This window comes from Zalophus californianus, chromosome 1 (genome assembly GCF_009762305.2).
Source record: "Zalophus californianus isolate mZalCal1 chromosome 1, mZalCal1.pri.v2, whole genome shotgun sequence".
NCBI classification, from domain to species: Eukaryota; Metazoa; Chordata; class Mammalia; order Carnivora; family Otariidae; genus Zalophus; species Zalophus californianus.
In genome coordinates this window covers 123,940,266-123,960,087 of record NC_045595.1, presented here as the reverse complement: position 1 = coordinate 123,960,087, position 19,822 = coordinate 123,940,266, and the positions used below count along the sequence as shown (strand labels likewise).

The 19,822-nt window shown below is 42.6% G+C and overlaps 1 protein-coding gene across 1 annotated transcript in view; it reads right to left on the bottom strand.

The window, feature by feature from the left end:
- The window catches only part of TMEM212 (transmembrane protein 212), a 39,785-nt gene that overhangs the window by 8,115 nt on the left and 11,848 nt on the right, over nt 1–19,822 (bottom strand). The window contains 3 exon segments of the mRNA XM_027581846.1: nt 14,697–14,870; nt 14,872–15,021; nt 15,984–16,043. Coding sequence (XP_027437647.1) covers nt 14,697–14,870; nt 14,872–15,021; nt 15,984–16,043 — 384 coding nt within the window.

The window sequence follows — 19,822 nt, the reverse complement described above, 5'->3', positions numbered from 1 at the left end:
GACAGAAGGTTCTAAGTCTGGACCCCTCCTTCCGTTGTTTATGGGACAGACTTGAGGTCTCTAGAAGAGGCATGGCAAGGTAAATCAAGGCAATCAACGCTCAATCCCGGGCGGCACTCACCAGGCACCCAGCTGCTAGATCTCACATAGAGGCAGAAACCCAGGACCTGAGTTACCAGGCCAAGGATGGAAAAACAAGGACAGTCTGATGTGGAGTCCCAGGACCGGCACAAGCCCTTAAATTCGTCTTGCCTTGACTGAGGTCTCTAAACTGGTCTTAATTGCTGGAGCGGTTGTGTCTGCATGTGGAGTCCAGAGCACTGTCTACATATTGGGGGTGAGGAGTGCCATTACGGTATTACAGTTGGAGCATACAATTACTTGGCCAGGCTGAAACCTAGCTCAGAGCTTCTACTCACCAAGCCATGTCCTTCACACAGCCTATGGGGGCTCATTGGCAGTACCCGCCCCCCTCCCCAGAAGGCTCTCAGGAGACTCATTTGCCCAGAATTCAGAATCAGGCAGGTCCTCAAATGTGCGCCTCTGGAGACTCCTCTGAAGAGACACCCAGGACTGAAAGCAGAAGACTGATTCATCCTTCAACTTAAACCTGTGTCTGCTACAAGACCATCATCTATCACCGGCGGTGGGACACTTGTGTGAATCAGAAGAAGGCAGATCTAGTACTGCACCAGCAAGCATGGTTTGGCAATCAGAGAGCGAGCCAGATTTTAATCCCTGCTCTTCCCTTTGGCCAATATGTACAACCATCCCTTGTGGCTCTGCCTATAGGTCGCTTTTAATAATAGATCTAGAAACTGTCTTGTGAATGGCAAAATTGTATATGTTTTGTTTAAAAGCATTAATTGCTTTAACAGTTAAAACATTCCACAATTTTTGTAACTAAATTCTAGCACACCTTCATTTTAAATATACCAGGGCTGCTGTAAAATGTAAGTGGCTTGGGTCTCTCTCTCTCTCTGACCTCTGAGAAGCCCCAGCCAAGGGGCAGGAGGGAGGGAGGCCCGACACCTTCCACTGCAGGGAACCGAGGCTGCCTGTCAGCTCGAATCATTTTCCTGTAGGAAATGTCATTGCATCATTGTATTGTAAGAGAATGATGTCATAGTGTGGGGCCCTGATCCCACTTCCTGACTTTTAACCTGAGTCTTGTAACCTTTTTCAGCTGTCCTGCACCCAGAGTAAATGAAACACATCGAAATGTAAAGGGCAGCGTGTCTCATAAAGGCCTTTGAGGCCCCAGGGTGGGGTTCACTTGTCTACCTATGTTAATGATCAAAAAAACAGTTTTGTTTGGGTATCACATCCTGGATATGACACGGACCTCATACCTAGGAAATTAATGGAAAAGAAATGGTAGTCAGGATGTGTCTGTAATTTCCTGGCAGAAACCCTTCCTTTTTCCTAGATTGGGTTTAATTAGTGTGGACAAGGCTAAATTGAATTAGGATGCATTGCTTAGTTTTTGTGGTGGTGGTGTTTTTGTTGTTAAACTCTCTGTGAAAATGAAAAATGGTTCCTGAACTGATATTTTAAATCTTACATACGGCAGTTGTGTCTCCACGTCTTAGGATTGGTTACAAGCCCAGCCTAAATGACATTATTAAGCTATTTCCTGGAATGTCAAGGGCTGAATTTGCCCTGTCAAGAACGACTCTGTTCTTTCAGGGATTTCAGAGAGCAAAGGCTCGGATTGCATTCTTGCTCTGTTATTATAAGTTTTTTGCCTGGCAGGAAACCACTGGGTCTCAGATAATTTGCATATATCCAATGAGAGTGATCCACTGTTCTATGGAGGTTTTCAAGATTGCATGACAACACCGTGGAAGAATCTCATATGGAGAAAGGGGATTTTTCCCCCCCTTTCCCTAAGCCCCATTTTAAATAGTTTCCTTCCCACAAGCTGATGTGTCCACATTCAAAGAGTTATAAGTAACCGAGTCTATTTTCCTGCCTTGGCCTCTGTCACTGGTCCAGTAATATCATCAGCCACACAAAACTGGAAACAGGCTGTTCAAAAGTAAAGGTGGCTTATTCCTTCCGGAAGGCCTGTAAAGCAGACTTTTTTTGGCATGTGACGGTGAACGGTAACACTTTAGTTCTCCCCGGCAAGGGCATAGTAAAATGTCTGCTCATTTCTTTGTGAAAGCAAGGGCAAGAAATAACCGCCCATACTTCTTGACAACTGAATATAATTTTTAACACGTTATACATGGGATCCCAGTTAACCTAAAGCACTTGGTCTTAGATCACTTCACTTATGTAGCAGCTTGGGATCTGCAGAACTGTGCACATTGTGCTGAGCACAAAAGTTCTGGGAAGCAATCACTGCCCCTCACTGGTCCCACAGTCGGTGCCACGGCAGCTGGGAATGCCAACTCTTGATAGAATGTCCAATGGTTACCTGAAACGCTTTCAGAACTGAGAGGAATACAAATCAGAAAGCAAAATGGAAGTAAATAAATAAATTGCCAGGGCACTCAGTACTGGGTGGAAATGCTCCAATAAAGTGAAAATGAAGTCAGAGAGTATACTGATAAAATTTAAATCCCTATTCGTGTAATCACCAGGCCCAGAACTAGACGTCTTGTAGCTTCATTAAGTGGCAGATGAACATGCGTTGATTGAAAAGCTGAGGTCTGGGTGGCCCCTAAGGACTTCCAGACACCAATGATTGAGCTGTGTGTTCTGGAACATGTTATTTAGCTTCTTTACATATCATAGTTTTCATGATATGTCTCAAATTTTCATTCTGTACTTGTGCATTCTCAAATAAATGGACTCTGTAGAGACTGATATTCAAAGGCATCTAATAAATGTACTGAATTGAATCAATAACACTAGAGACTATTTTTGTGCTTAAGTAGTGTTAGATTTTCTGCTGGGTGGTTTACCTCTAGAGTGCCAAGGAATTCTCTCAGCAAGCCTGGGAGTTAGCTATCCTCATAAGTTCCACTGGACCAGGGAGGGACTGAAGCTATTGCCTAAACCCACAAGAGGGTCAGGATTTGAAACCAGGTATTTCTCATTCTGAAGTCCCACCCACTTTCTGCTACCCTCCAAGACTGCTTCTCAGACTTTAGCATGCATCCGAATCACCGGGAGGCGGGCTTCCTGACATAGACTGTTGGGACCCGACCCCCAAGTTTCCAGTTCATACAAGTTCCTGGGTGATGTTGATGCTGCTGGCATGGGATTCACATGTGAGAACCCCTGTGCTGTATTTGCAGGCATAGAGACATAGAGACATGAAAGAATATATGACATAAAGGGACGCCTGGGTGGCTCAAGCAGTTGGGCAGATGACTCTTGATTTCCACTCAGGTCATGATCTCAGGATTGTGAGATGGAGCCCCGCGTGGGGCTCTGAGCTCAACAGGGAATCTGCTTGAGGATTCCCTCTCCCTTTCCCTCTGCCCCTCCTTCCTTCATGCTCTTTCTCTCTCAAATAAATAAATAAATAAATAAATAAATAAATAAATAAATACATCTTAAAAAAAGAGAATTTATGACATTGAGATATAAGAAGCAAATCTCTGGACAGGTTAAGACAGACTTCTTACTTTTTTTTTTTTTTAAGATTTATGAGTAATCTCTACACCCAATGTGGGGCTTGAACTCAACAACCCTGAGATCAAGAGTCACATGTTCTACTGGCTGAGCTAGCTGGGCACCCTAGCTTTACCTGGAGCCATAAAACAGCCGAATGAGGTTGCCTGTTGGGAATGGTTCAGCAGCCAGGGGCATTTAGATCTTGGGACATCTGATGAGAAGTTGGCCTAGAAGACAGCTAAGGTCCCTTCTAACTATTAAACTGTCATGAGTGCCATAGACAAGCTACGGAGAGGCCAGGAGGGAGGGTCAATCTCCCCCTGTAGGAGGCCCTTCTCATTATGGCTACTATTCCATGTTTTAATTGTATTTGAAGATCTATAGTTGCCTCAGTATAAATGGCAATGAAGAAATGCTGAGAAAAATGGTTCCTTAGTTTAGGTAGTATAGAATTATAGTTTAATGGCACACCACACAGGGACAAGAGGAATTTAAAGAAAACATTCATTCACTGCAAATTTATATTTCAGATTTTACAATTTCTATGATAATGATGATAAAATTTCCATTTTAAAAATCATAACAGGTAAACCAGAAAAAATGGGGTTAACAGTCTAAAAGGGCTACAATATACAATTATCTCAATTTTTATTTCATAAGAATATAGAGGGAAAAGTTTGAAGATAAAAATTATTTTGCAAATATTTCAAAATAATGGCCACAAATATAACAAATTTAAGAGGATCACTGCTTCAAATTTATTGTCCATTCTTTTGACCCTAGGAAGAAAAAAAAATAAAGTAGTGTTTATTTCTACAATTTATCAAAGAAAATAGAGTGTCACTTCTGACATTTAATTTAGCCTTTTTTATGTCACAGGAACCCAGTGAAGGATGATTCAAGTAACAGCACCATGGTACCACTTAAGGATTTAAGAGGAATCACCAGAGAGAACAATATTGGTGATATTGGTGGAGGGGCATGGCAGAAAGATATAAAAAAGAAATAGATGTGTAATAAAATATCCGGCATAATCATAAAATAATTCAGAAGAACCATTACTTTTGTAGGCAGGGACTGTCTAAGGAAGTGAGGGATTTCTCTGTTGCATATCTTTTTTCGTCATTTGCTACTTGTTTTGTCTGGTTTGGGTTGGTTTGGGGCTTTTTGAAAATTAACAGAAGGTTAAAGGGTACTTTCTAAAATCTTCGAATGAGAGCCAAGAATTTAAATTTTATTAGAAGGGGAAGAAAGCAAGCATTTCTTGAGCAACTATCAAGTGCCAAGCCCATGTAAGGCTCTTACTAGTCATTGCGCCATTTCATTTGGCAATGTGTGAGGTACGTGTTGTCTCTTAGGTGCAAAGAGGTTCAATATTGATTTGCTCAAGGCTGCTCAGATGGTAGGTGATGGAGGAAACAATTATACCTTAAACTGTCTGACTTCAAACGTACCATGACATATCAAGTTCTCCATGTGTCATAAATAATGCTGAACGCAATGCTACTTCAGTAAGGCACCGTTCCGCAGTATGGAAATTCAAATCAACCTTTTCTCTGTTTCCCTTCCTCGAGATTCCATAACCACAGTAAATTCCCTCATGATGTGTGAATTGTTTTTAAATTTGAAATATTCCTGACACAGACATTTAGGTAAGATTTTAGCTATGGCTAGGAAGCCGTAAAAGTGACATCTAGTACTGCACCCCGCCTCTCTGCTAGTCTTTTGACCTCCACGCTCCCAGTCCCACTTTTCTGCTCACCTTAGTCAGTCCATGTTCTTGGAGAGGAGCTGCACCCACATGAATGTCACGTAAAGGAGCTTGGCTGTAGCTTGTGTGTTAAGGGGAGCCACAGAAGGATGTAATAAGATAATATTTATTCCTTATACTATTAGCATAAGATAATAGTTATTCCTTATACTATTACTATTACTCTGCAGGGGAGTAATAAGAGCAGATTTGAACTTGAGAGAGCTCATTCTAGAGCCTCTGTGGAGGATACTTCTTAAGAAAGACAAGATTGAGCCTGGACGGCTTAGTCGTTAAGCATCTGGCTTCGGCTCAGGTCATGATCCCAGGGTCCTGGGATCGAGCCCCGCATCGGGCTCCCTGCTCAGTGAGAAGCCTGGATCTCCCTCTCCCACTCCCCCTGCTTGTGTTCCCTCTCTCGCTGTGTCTCTCTCTCTGTCAAATAAATAAATAAAATCTTAAAAAAAACAAAAAAACAAAAAAAATAAGAAAGACAAGATTGGAAGCAAAGATGTATGAGTGAGAGAAGATGGAGGGCTGAATCAGGGCCACCCTGGTCAGTACAGAGAAAGGGGGACACAGTGAATAAATATTTAAGAGGTGCAGTTGCCAGGATATGGTGATCAACTCAGGTGTGAGGAGTCAAGGATGACTCTAGGTCTTAGGGTCATGAGCTTGTCCTGAGTGTCATGAGTGCTGGCAACTGAGCTGGAGGCACAGGAAGACGAGCAGGTGTTAAGGACAAGGAGATGATCAGCTCCATTATAAACAACTTGAGTTTGATGTGTCTGTGGGACACCCAGGAGAGTGTCCAGAAAATAGTCCGATGTAGAGCTCAATAGAGCAGGAGAAGGGACTGGGTTATAAATATGGAAGTGTGAGGTATCAGCCCAAAGGTGAAAACCGAGGCCACCAGACTTTAAGGAGTGAGCAGAGCAAAGGAGTCTTCAGATAGACTGAGGAGGAAAAGCCTTGGAGAAGGAAGAAAACCAAAGAAAATGGTGTGTGGAAGTCAAAGGGGGGAGGATTTCATGAAGAAAGTGGTCAATAGTTTCAAAGGCTGTGGAGAGGTCAAGGAAAACACAGATCGAAAAGATTCCATTGGGCTTGGCCACGTACAGGTCATTCATTGGCAATCTTTGTCATGGGAACATCAGTAGAAGAAGAGATAAGTTGTTAAATATGGCCTCGATTGAAACTGTCTTATAGCCCATGCTCTTCCGCACAAGGTTTATTATGAACTCAAAGCAAGGCTTCCTTTGTATCTGATGTGTGACCCTCTAAAGCTGTGGAGTGTCCTGTGGCAAGCTTCAGTACCTCACTGTCTAGAATCCCAGACAGGAATCCTCTTGATGCCTTCTATTAGGTTCTTAACATGGCTTTTTATTAATGATGAGATGTGAAACTGAATTAACCCTAAGTGACAAGAGTGGGAGTCACAGATTAAATCCAATCACTCTGTCTTGTCTCTCATAGTCAAGAAACCCCTTTATATCTCCCTGGGCTCCTTCCTTGTCCCACATGCTAACTGCTACTAAATCTTGGTGATTCTACCTTCTTTTTTTTTTTTTTAAGATTTTATTTATTTATTTTTGCGAGAGAGAGAGAGAAAGAGCATGCGTGAGAGAGAGCATGAGTAGGGCGGAGGGGCAGAGGGAGAAGCAGACTCCCTGCCGAGCAGGGAGCCCGACGCGGGGCTCGATCCCAGGACCCTGGGATCATGACCTGAGCCGAAGGCAGACGCTTAACAATTGAGCCACCCAGGCGCCACTGATTCAACCTTCTAAATATCTCTCAAATGCACCACCTCTTCTCCATGCTCACTAACACTCTCTAATTCAAATTCCATTACTCCTCATCTAGGCTCTTGGTCCTCCTGGCCCAGGTGACATTTCCCTCAGTTCCTCTAAGTCAGTGGAGGACGAGACTATGTCTTGTTCATCCTTCTGTCTCTACCTTTAGTCCTTAGCACAATATCTGGGGCACATCATATATGCTCAATAAATGTTGAGAGGCAAGTATAAATAATGAATGTTGTATTTAGGGCTTTGGAGCCATATTCCTCAACCCATGACAAGGAGAAAGTCACATACTAGTGAACACAAGATACTCCTCTTGTCAAATAAGTCCTAATTACCATCCAGTACCTAGTAATTCTATTGCTTTCAGTAGCAGCTTTCTTTTTCTTTTTTTTATTTATCTATTTTTTATAAAGATTTTATTAATTTATTTGACAGAGAGAGAGAGAGAGAGAGCACAAGCAATGGGAACGGCAGGCAGAGGGAGAAGCAGGCTCCCCGCCGAGCAGGGAGCCCAATGCAAGACTCGAACCCAGGACCCTGGGATCATGACCTGAGCCGAAGGCAGCCGCTTAACTGACTGGGCCACCCAGGCGCCCCAGCAGCTTTCTTTTTCATCCACGACACTAGGTTAGTTATATGAAATAAGAGAAAAAAAATTTGGAACAATGTTTTTGCATATAAATTGGAGTTTTAAGTTCCATACTTATTTAGAAATATAATGGTAAGTTCTGCAACAACACAGGTGGATCTAGAGGGTGTAATGCTAAGGGAAATAAGTCAGTCAGAGAAAGACAAATAACTCATACGTTGGATTTAAGAAACAGAAGAGACAAACAAAAAAAGAGACAAATGAAAAAAACAGACCCTTAAACACAGAACAAACCGGTGGCTACCAGAGGGGAGATGGGGGGGCGGAATGGGTGAGGTAGATAAAAGCGGTCAAGAGTACAAAGAGTACACTTTCTTGCTGAGCACTGAGAAATGTATAGAATTGATGAATCATTATATCATACACCTAAAATTAATATAACTGTATGTTAATTATACTTGAATAATTAAAAAAGAAAGACAACCAATAAGACAATTCTGGTTGGTTTGATACGAGATTGAACTTTTTCTTCTTTTATTTTTTTAGAGAGAGTGCAAGTGGGGAAGAGCAAAGGGAGAAGGAGGAGAGAATCTTAAGCAGGTTCCACGCCCAATGCAGAGCTCTTCGTGGGGCTTGATCCCAAGACCCGAGATCATGACCTGAGCCAAAATCAAAACTGGGATGCTTAACCGACTGAGTCACCCAGGCGCGCTGACAGATTGAATATTGAGCAAAGAAAGGTGTTTTTCTAAAGCGATTAAAGTGATCTATGTAACAACTCTCATACCCGTCTTGCTTGAGTAATAGAGTTGGCATATATACTTCTTGAGCTAGCAGAGTAAAGGCAGTGTGATGGACCCCAGTGACACATTGGCATGGCTTAGGACAAGAAAAGAGCCACTCCTTGCTACAAACAGTCCTCTCTTCTAAATGTTAATCTTCTCCAGTGGAATAAAGTTTTACTTGAAAATCACAGACGGAGAGGCCCCTGGGTGGCTCAGTTGGTTAAGCATCTGACTTGGGCTCAGGTCATGACCTCAGGATCCTGGGATCGAGCCCTGCATTGGGCTCCCTGCTCAGTGAGGCATCTGCTTCTCCCTCACCCTCTGCCCTTCCCCCCTGCTTGTGCTCTCTCTCAAATAAATAAAATCTAAAAGAAAGAAAGAGAAGGAGGACAGAAGGAAGAAAGAAAGAAAGTCACAGACTGAGACAGAGATGGAAAGGTCTTTGGATGTGCCTGGCCAAGCCCCGTAGTCTTTGAGATGAGGAAGCTCAAATCCACAACTACCGATACGTGCAGGGGTGAACCTTTGCCTTGTCCACAGTCCCTGACTTGTAGGGCCAGTCTGGGAGGGGAAGTGACCTTGTGTCATTCCTCACCTCTCCTGGCCTTCATTGTGTTTTACCCTAATTACCTCGTCTGTGTCTCTCTCTTCTTTCCTGGGGGAATGAACCCACTAACACCCAGTAACAACCACCGCATATTCTCCTGGTTAATTAATACAGCGCAAAGTGTCCAACCAACATTGTTACTTTCCTAAATGGTTTTGTGTTCACATATTAGCACCATTATGGCCTTTCTGAAATATTCACTAGTATTAATTCAGTTTTCTTTGTTGAAACTGAATTTATATGATTATAGAGAATGGAGGCTTCTGATTTCTACTCAAGTTTCTGCCCTTTCACAAAGCCAAAATTTCTTGTGTGTGGTTTTTTTTTTAAAGATTTTATTTATTTATTTGAGAGAGAGAGAGAGCACAGAGGGGTGGGAGAGGGAGAAGCAGACTCCTTGCTGAGCAGAGAACGCGATGCGGGACTCGATCCAAGGACCCTAAGATCACGACCTGAGCTGAAGGCAGACTCTTAACCCACTGAGCCACCCAGGTGCCCCATAATAATACCATTTTAGATTAAAAGTAAGAAGCAAGGGGGAAAAAACCCCAGTAGGATATTTTATATTAAAAGATTAAACTGACTGAACGTCAAAAGGAAAACATGTTGATGTTCACAATGATTATAAAGTAAAAAATGACAAAAAGCAGTTGCCCAGTTACCTCCTCACCTATTGCTTCTGCTCTGACAAAATATCAAGCTTATTTTCATACATCACAAAAGACACTTTGGTCTCATTTCCTCTATTCGTAAGTTGCTATCACCCGTGGTGTGGTCTCACTGATTAAATGAAATGAAAATATCCTGGAAAAAAAAATAGCTTCCATTTCTAATATGTGAGTTAATTTTTGTCTGTGAGAGACATAAGAAAGGCTGTCCACAAAAATGCATGCCTGTGCAAAACCACTTGGAGTCTGTAAAGCTGAAGAAACACTGTGAGGTGTGGGCGAGCAGGGAGGAGCCTGACCTCCAGACCCTTTGAGACTGGGAGAGAATCCTAACTCCGTCTGACCAACTCAACGTCGTCATCTGTGAAACGGGGCTGATGAGCTTTGCAAGATTGTGAGGAAGGAAGGAGGCAAAGCACCTGACAAGTAGTAACTGCGCAATAAATAGCATCTACAATTACCCTGCTCCTGCCCAGGCTCATGTCACCACCATTATCATTCCAGATGACCTAATGAGATAAAGGGAATGCTAATGCCCTGAATTGCAATTATTTTCCCAGATTCAGTTTCCTGTTGACCACTTCGAAGAGACCACATAAAGGAACTGGTGAGGAAGAAATACAGTGGATTCTGACTGTTGTGTGGTCCTGCTTGAGGTTTACTTGAATCTCCCCGAGGGGATTTAGTTCCCAGAAGCACCGGAGAGAACTTGCTAAAGCCCAACATGAGGTTTCAGACCTTTAGGATGAGAGTCATAGATGAATGTGTTCCAAAACCCCTTTGTATTGCTAATGATACAGGGTATATCCGCTAGAAGATTTGGAGCCAGTGCATTTCTGCGTTTGTTTTTTGTTTGGAGGAAGAGCCTCATCCGCTGATAAATATTCTGTCCTCATATGTTTTTGAACTGTTTAAAGCATTTACCTCCATCTTTTATGGGAAGTAAATATTTCTCAATTCATTGAAAAAAGAAAAGAAAGAAAACCACTGTATCACATGATAAGGGGGAAAATATTTTCTTTCCCCTTTCATAAAAAAAAAAAAAAAGCAAACCCCAAACATAACAATGAATAATGAAAGGAAAACAGATGGAGCCGGAGTCGTTCCATTCCGTGGAGGAGGGACAGAGTAGCTGCAGGGGACAGCTGTAGCGCGTCTGGTGTCCCAATTCTTTCCTTTCCCATCACTTTATTACTTACTGGACCAAGAATGTAGACAATTTCGGCTATGGTTGTTTTGCATTTTGCTTTCTCAACTTAATCCTATGTGGTGCTCTTTGCCCCCTGCACTGAGTCCTAAGCTGCCAAGGTCACTTCAGCGTGTTGCATGGAGCCGCGCGCGGGGGCCAGGGCGGGGGCTCATATGCCTTTTCCAGTTCCCTCTTTTTCCATCCTGGGCCAGGATGGAAACTTGGAAGGGCTCGCGGTCTTAGCTGGGGCTGCTATCACCAACTACCATAGGCTCGGCGGCTTAACCAACAAACATTTCTCACGGTTCTAGAGGCTGGAAGACCAAGATCAAGGTGTCAGCGGATCCAGCGTCTGGTGAGAGCCCTCTTCCTATTTGGCAGATGGCCACCTTCTTGCTGTCTCCTTACACGGTGGAGAGAGACAACTCTGTCCTCCTCATCTTCTTATAAGGGCCTCATGGAAGCTAATCCCGTCATGGGAGCTCTGCCCTCCTGACCTCACTAAACCTAATTCTCTCCCAAAGGCCCTACCTCCTAATACTATCACAGTGGGGGTTAAGGAATTTTGCAGAGACACAAACATTCAGTCTGTAGCACTCATATACATTTTTTTTTTATCAAAATCATCACATCCTTTATGCCTCTTTCAAGCATTTCTCACCATGATTTTGGTTGGGTACCAGCTGACTGCATGCTCACACACCAACACTGTGTAACCTTCAATGAGATGTTATCAGCTGTTAGTGTCTCCCTCCCAAATCCCTATGTTAAAGCCCCAATCCCCACTGGGATGGTCTTTGGAGGTGAGTCATTTGGGAGATAATTAGGTTTAGATACTGTCATGAGGATGAGTCCCCCATGATGGGATAAGTGTCCTTATAAGAAGAGCACAGAGATCTTCTCTGTCCAGGAGCAGGCACGGGAAGGGCCAAGTGAGCACACAGTGAGGTGACTGTCCAGAAACCAGGAAGAGAGGCCTCACCAAAGACCGACCATACTGGTACCTTGATCTTGGGCTTCCGGCCTCCAGCACTGAGAGAAATAAATGTGTTGGTTAAGCCATCACATCTATGGTATTTTGTTATAACAGCTTGAGCTGACTGGGATGCAAGATGACTCTAATTCTCCTAAAATGAAAAGACACAGAGAGCGGAGACATAATGAATGGTGATTCCTAAGGCAGTGTTTGATTTGTTTCTGGAAACGTGTTTTTGAATTTACGGGAAAGTTCTTAGAAGTGAATATTTTCCATCATAATATAGACTATTACAGAGCTGAGGAAAAAAATGATTTTGTTCTATAATGCAATACAATTACAATTTCCTCCAAATCTTCCATCAAACTATCACTTTTTTCTTTTTTACAAATTTTCATAGCTCTTTAGTTTCCTGATAGGTGATGGGCATTAAGGACGGCACTTGAAATACCGAGCACTGGGTGTTGTATGCAACTGATGAATCACTGAATTCTACCTCTGAAACTAATGATACAGTATATGTTAACTAAATTGAATTTGAATAAAACATTTAAAAAATAAATAAAAAATAAAAATATTACTTATCTCTTTCAGCCTGAAGGGAACCTAACAATATAACAATACGGAGGCTCATTAAATGCAGAATCACCATGTAGAATTCTGTATCTTAACAAGTGATCTGCCATTTCTTCTAAGAAAGTTGTGCGTTTTCTAGAATTTTGACAAACAATACATTATTTCACTGCTGGAAATTGTGCCTCGTGTAGCTATTTCTACATGGTAACATGGTAACAAAGGTTTTTTTTTAAGATTTTATTTATTTATTTTGAGAAAGAGAGAGAGAGAGAGAACACTAGTGGGGGGAGGGGCAGAGGCAGAGGGGGAGAGAGAATCTTAAGCAGACTCCATGTTGAGTGTGGAGCCTGATGTGGTGCTCTCTCCCACATCCATGAGATCATGAACTGAGCAGAAATCAAGAGTTAGACACGTACGACTGAACCACCAAGGTGCCCCACATAGTAACAAAGGTTTGTGCAAGCTACACGTGCTCCTTGGGGGCAGTGGTGTATTTATTAATACAAAAATTCATATCCCAATATGTCAGCCACTCATCCTTGTTAATGAAACATGATCTGCCACCATCATGGATTACATGGTTTCAAGTCATCCAAAAACGCTCACCAAAGATTTGCTGCTTATTAAATTTATCGAGAACTCTCACCCAAACTACTGTTGCATTTTACGCAGATGGGAAAACGGAGATCCTGCCCAGAAGTTACACTAAGAGAATCCTGTGCTAGGAAGAGAATTTTGACCAGAATCTCTTGGGGCATGTGTTAAAAATGCACATTCCCTGCCTTCAGCCCAGAGTTTCTGCCATAAGAATGGGCCAGGATGGAAGCCAGACATATGGTTTAACAAGAACCATGGGTGATTCTGTTGTCATTGATCCACTTTGAAAAACATGTTGTAGTTGTGTTGTGTCCTATACCTAGTTTAGTAATCACACACCAAGAAACTGCTCTGAGCAAGATGGGCAAAGGCAAAATTCTGAACTTGGAGAACTTTGCTCTGTTTTCAATTAATATTTTCTCTTTCCAGGCACTTTAGGTGGCCTCACTATTGGGTTTCCAAGAGGCTGACTTACCAAGCTCTGCAGATACTTTTTCATTCTTTTCTCTCTGCCTTCCATCCAATGTTAAATCTTGGGTGTCATGCCCAAGATGGCAGCCAGATGTCTGATTAGCTATCCATGCCAAGGGGTTATGGGTAGCTGATGCTTTAATATGTGGTTTTCCTGGGTTTATGTTCCTTTTAACAAAGGGCTCTGGGGAGTTGGGATGGTCCCTACCAGGGAGAAATCTCACATTCTAAACTTCTAGATGCACTGGCAGTACAGCAGCCTGCTAGCCCCAATTCTCAGGAGGCCTCCTTGCAAAATCAACCCTGTTCCTAAGAATGTACAGGATTTCCTTTGCAGACTTATGTAGAAGTTGAAGAGGACAAGACTGACCACAAAAGTTATCGAGAGTGCCAAGTTCTTGTCTTTTAGCTTTGCTGATTTGTGTTGATAGGATCCAACTGGAAAAAAAAATTGGCTAACATAACCCAAATTCACCTGACCTTAATGTAATACTAACTTGAATCATAACGCCAGTATAAGAGTTTGTTGTGGGAAATATCTCTTTCCAGGAGGAGGCTGTGCAACTCGCAATGGAGTGACCCAGTATCAGACATAGGAATTTGGAATCAGAAATCACTCCCAGTGGTTCTGCTCTAACCCTCCTGGAGGCCAGAACCATACATCTTGATGATCTAGAGGAAGAGAGAGGGTACAAGGTGGGTGACAAGAGGGCCCAGGATATATCTGGTCTGTTAAGAGAAATAGCTCCGGGTTCTGAATCTGGCCCTACTACTCATTAACCGTGTGACCTTGGGCAAGTTTCATAAACTCTTTAGCCTCAGTCTACTATCTGTAAAATGGGAAGAACATTGAGAGTAAACATTCTGTTCATATTTCTATTACTATCATATTATCAATATTATTCTTAGCCATCTGGGAAAAAGTTAGAAAGCTAAATTTGATGTTGGTATATATCAGCCTCTGCTGGGGCAGAAGTAAAAAGGGTGGGAAAATTTTGGTTATAGGAAACACAGTGATAAATAAGAGAGGCAGATTAAGTACTGATATGGCAGACTTCCAATTTTAGCATTCAGGATGGAATAAGAATGGGTTCCTCCTTTCTGGAAACTTACATGTAAGTGTCTCTTCCAGATAAGTCCTGCAGAAAGCTTGATGAACACAGTCAGGGACACACAGAGCATGGCAAATCTCAGGCACAGGTGGAAGGCTTGAAGTGTCAGGTGGTACTCTTCATAGTGTGGTGGGTCCACACGAGCTGATGGGAAGTTTGCATATGGAAAAGGGAAAGGCAACGGCATAACCAAGGTAATTGGTCTCTGCTATCCCTGAAAACGAGTAGAAGCAATATGGGCCAAGGAGAGCAGATTCCAAGGCTACTGCAAAATGAAGTGGACATCTCATCATGCTCAGGATCACAAAGGTGAAACTAGTTTCCCACTGAAAATAAAGCAAAAACAAATTGTTACTTTGGGAACTGAATTCTTCAAAAGTTTCTCAGCAATACGAAGAAAGAAGATGTCAGGTATTAATCTCTTTTACTGGGAAGCTAAGGAGAAATGCATTACAACTTTCTCTTTTAGGCCATTTTGTTCTCCTCTTGAATCTACAATATGGGGGAATAACATATCAGCCAACTGGGCCAAAATTGAAATGAATTCCATTCAGCAAACATGTGTTTGTTTTTCTTCTATCATATGTTGACAGCCAGTCTGGGGTGGGAAAAACAAACATGAGTACACAGAATCCTTGCCTTGTCCTAGCACCTTGCTAATCAGGGCATGGTCTACGGACCAGCAGCACTGACATCCCCGGAGGTTTGTTAGAATCTCACAGGTCACCCAGATCTACTGAATCAGACTGCGTTTTAACTAGATTCCCAGGTGATTCACACGTACATTGAAGTTTGAGCCATGGGAAGATCTATGATCAGGTCAAGGTAGTCTTTCTATACCATGGGATTACTTGGCTCACACTATTGATATGCAAGATATCATAGACTTTTCACCCTTTTTTGGGGTGGGGGAGAAGTAACAGAGACATTGGAAGGAGATCCCAAACTGAGCAGTTGAGTCTTTAAATACATGCTTAAAAACAGAGGAGCCTATAGATCCATTTATTCAAAATGAAATTCAGGAGCATTAATGTTGGTTGTGTTGTCTCCAAACTGGAACACTTATTTACAATAATCACAGGAGCTTGTAGAAAATGTTTGGAGAAGAAATCAGATCAAAATTATTCATTTAAAACCTAGTTTATTACTGAAATCCATCAGACTAAGGCATCAATCAGACAGAATTCGATGACAATTGGAAATCAAGTTCTCTATGTTCCATCCTGAACTTGTAGAGATTTGACCTTCAAACCTATTCAACCATCCTACTCGATGTCTATATATTTACCAGGTATCTCTTGGTCCACTCTTTGTGAGCCAACAGCAGAAGTATACCAGTCGTGGTGGCCTGTGAGAGGGAAATGGAAAAATAACATCCGTGATAGAATGTACCTCTGGAAAAAGTTCAATCTGTCTCACAGTTTGACAACTTCATTATGAGCTAGAAAGAACAGCAAATGGCTAAATGGATTTATGACTCAGATCTCCTCCTCATCTGGGATGACAATGAGGTCAAGAAGCCATCAGTGTCATACAGACATGATTCATACAAGCTCATTTTTTGATTTTCTGTGTTGCCTTTGCCATCACAATTATAACCTTCACTAGTAAGGTAAGTTGTCACTAGCATAAAAGCTTGGCTTTATAACCCTTGCCGTATGTTTTATTTTGATTCATTGTCTACCGTTCATCTTTCTCACAAATTGCTAAAATTACAAATGGGAGGAACCGGAAAGGAAACATGTCATAGAACCCTGAAATCCTGCCCAGCAACGGCGTTATCTTTTACTTTCTGCTTTTCTTTTGAGATTCTGCAGCCTCAGCCTGCTGGTGGGATGCAAATATGCGATTCCTGTTTCTCAAGTAACAAAGATTATAATTAGAGTGAATGCATGGTGGGACGTTAATCGTTCTGGGTGCAGTGGTGTCCAGCTTTTCAAGAGCTTTTTTTTTTTTTTAAGTCTCCTTTGAGGAAAAAAGACCCAAAGTGCAGAATGAAAATAGTTAAAGAGGGAATGGTGTCACCAGAACTGAGCAATATATATTGAAAAAAAAAATTCTGGGCTCATCTTTAACTCAGCTCTGAGTCTGATGAAGGAGACCTTTGTGGTCACTGAGCCTGGAAACCACTTATTTCTGACCCATAAATCATTTGTTCCTGGTCAAGGAATGTCTTGAGGTTGAGAGAGAAAACCAGAAAGAGATGTGCCTGAAACAAGATATAGAATGAGGGCAGGACTAAAAGTAGTTACAAATTAGGTTTTTGACAGAGAAATAAATATGACTGTATGTATAGTATCAATAAATTCGAGGGGAAAAAAATCAGTTTCTACCAATTTGGTTTTGGGGTATGTTGCTTTTGTAGCTTCTGTGTCCAGCCTGGGTTTTTTGTTGTTGTTGTTGGAGGGGGTGTTTGGTATTTTTGTTTTGTTTTGTCTTTTTGAGATCCAGCTTTTCATTTTCCTGGCATATTTTATTTTGAATGTCCGACTTAGAGAATTTGGGGGGGGCGGGGAGAAGCACACACGTGTATGCTCACACAGAACTTCTCATGTAGCTAAGTCTGAAATTCCAGACATGGCATTGCCATACCATAAAACTCCAGTGGATAAAAACAGAACCATCTGTAGTCAAAGGAGGTTGGCTTGATTCTGCAAGAGGAAAGTTTCCAAGGGACACTGTGGAGGTTGAGCCAGCGTCAATAGCACAACAAAACAGGAGAATTATTAAGAGCAATTGAGCACTGATGCTGAGCCTGGGGCCGGTCTTTGCCTTCAGAGGCAAGGCCCTCTTGATCGACACGTCACTCCTCTGAGAGAGAAACACTGGACCAAACAAGAGAAAAGCAAAAGAGACATTCCTCTGCTGGTGTAACTCCAAGTAGATAGCTGGCATTATTAGATGCTTAGATTCCAGGTTGCCTTAACTACTTTAGCACGAACTGTTGCTTTCCTTTCAAAAGTTGAAAAATGCTGCAGGATTGCAGTGGCCTGTTATTTCTGTTGTAGCTGCCAGCTTGAATTTTGCTTTGTTTACACAAAACTTTGAAAAGATCTTTCATGGAGTAGGCTGGTGTATGAATGCCATTCAGTAACTTGTGAAATCCACCCTGTGGACGGTGGTGGCTCAGGAGCAAGCACACCCATCTTTCCTGGTGCTCCCCCGCCTCCCCCGCCCAGTGCCTGTGAGCCAGAGGGCGAGGTGTCCCCTGAGTCACAGCCTCCCTCTTCTTGCTTTCTTCTCTTTTTCTAAAAAGATTTATGTATGTATGTATTTATTTATTTGAGAGAGAGAGAGCACACAAACACGTGAGCGGGGGTGGGGGGAGGGTGGACAGAGGGAGAGAGAGTCTCCAGCAGACTCCCTGCTGAACGCGGAGCCCGGATGCTGGGCTCCATATCACCACCTTGAGAACATGACCTGAGCCCAGAACCAAGAGTGTGACAGTCAACTGACTGAGACACCCAGGCACCCTCTTTTCTTTTTAAAAACATTATACTTAGGGAGAGGGAAAAGAATGTAAAAGGAAGAGTTTTGCGGGTAGGGAAGAGAAGTCAAGTGGGAAAAGGAAATGGGAGAGGCAGTGTCTGAGAGACAAGAGCTGGGTACAGCGGGGCACCCAGGTTTCAAGAAGGACCAGGAGGAGGTGCTTGGAAGGAAGGAAGGCCCTCCGCCTGCTCCCTCCTCCCACAGCTCTTTCTGACAGGCTAGCTTTCTGCTCCATGGGGCAGTTCCTAGGACTTGACTTGGGTTTTGCAAGAGAAGCTGCTAACACTCTAATTGCATGGGATAATTGTGAGCCCTCCCTCTGAATCTTTAAATTGCCCACGTAAAGGATGCTGTTCCCAGAAGCAGATGAATTGAAGGAAGCGGGGAGCAGTCACAACAGAAATAGAAACTTGTAGAGGAATAATTTTAATATGCCCTAATTTATTCACTTACAAACATCTATTGTGGGTCTACTACGATCGAGGGATGTGATAGGCACTGTGCAGACAGCATCATAACAATTAACATTTACTGAGCACTTACTGTATGCCAAGCACGACACTAAACACTTGACATGTGTTAACTCATTTAATCCTTACAATGATGGCGATCTCCTCCTCCTACCTCCTAAATGAGGCACAGAGAGGCTAAATTGGATGAGCAAGCTCACCAAGTAATAATTATAGATATAATGGTTCCAACTTCCATTGGAATTTACAGTCCAGATGTGAAAGAAATGCACTTAGAAGAACGTCCACCAAATGCGGCAAGAAGAGTGAGTGCTTTCCGTGCGACAAGAGGCCAGTGACAAGATACCACTTCTGGGGGAAGGATTGCTGATGAAAGCACCATGGGGGAAAGAGGAGCCGAAGCAGGTTTGGAGGCTGGGTGTGATTTCAGCAGGAGATGATGGCAGAGGGAAGAGCAGTCTGGGCAGCTCAAGTAACATGTGCAAAGATGGGAACATAGCAGCCAAGCTTGGGCGGACAGTGAGACAGGCGCCCAGATGGGGGGCAGGGCTGGTTCTGGGCACAAACGAGTAGGAAATCAGGCTTGAAAGCCACATGAGGCCAGGTTGAGAAGGGCCTGGAAATTCAGGCTAACATATCTGAACTTTGTTTGGACAATGAAGCAACACTGAAGGTTCTTGAAGAAGGAGCCTGACTGACGCAGCAGAGGTTTAGAAAGATGAGCCTGTTGTCATGTGCATGTTGGGTGGGGATGCAGGGAGGCCTAGGTGTCTTTGTAGGAACTTGGTCTTCAAACTGGAAACAAATTTTTTTCTTTACTATTATTTTTTTCAAGATTTTACCTTTTTTTAAGTAACCTCTACACCCAACATGGGACTTGAACCTACAACCTGAGATCAAGAGTCGCTCACTCCATCCACTGAGCCAGCCAGGTGCCCCCCGCCCCAAACTATTTTTTAAACCTCTATCCATAGCAAGAAATATATTTTGCATCATGGCCAAGTTAAATTTTATATCTAACCCAAATCATAATACCGTTATTATATGTGATACACCGATTCTCTTCTATTCTGTTATTCTATTCTATTCTATTCTATTCTATTCTATTCTATTCTATTCTATTCTATTCTATTCTATTCTATTCTATTCTATTCTATCCATGTTTTAT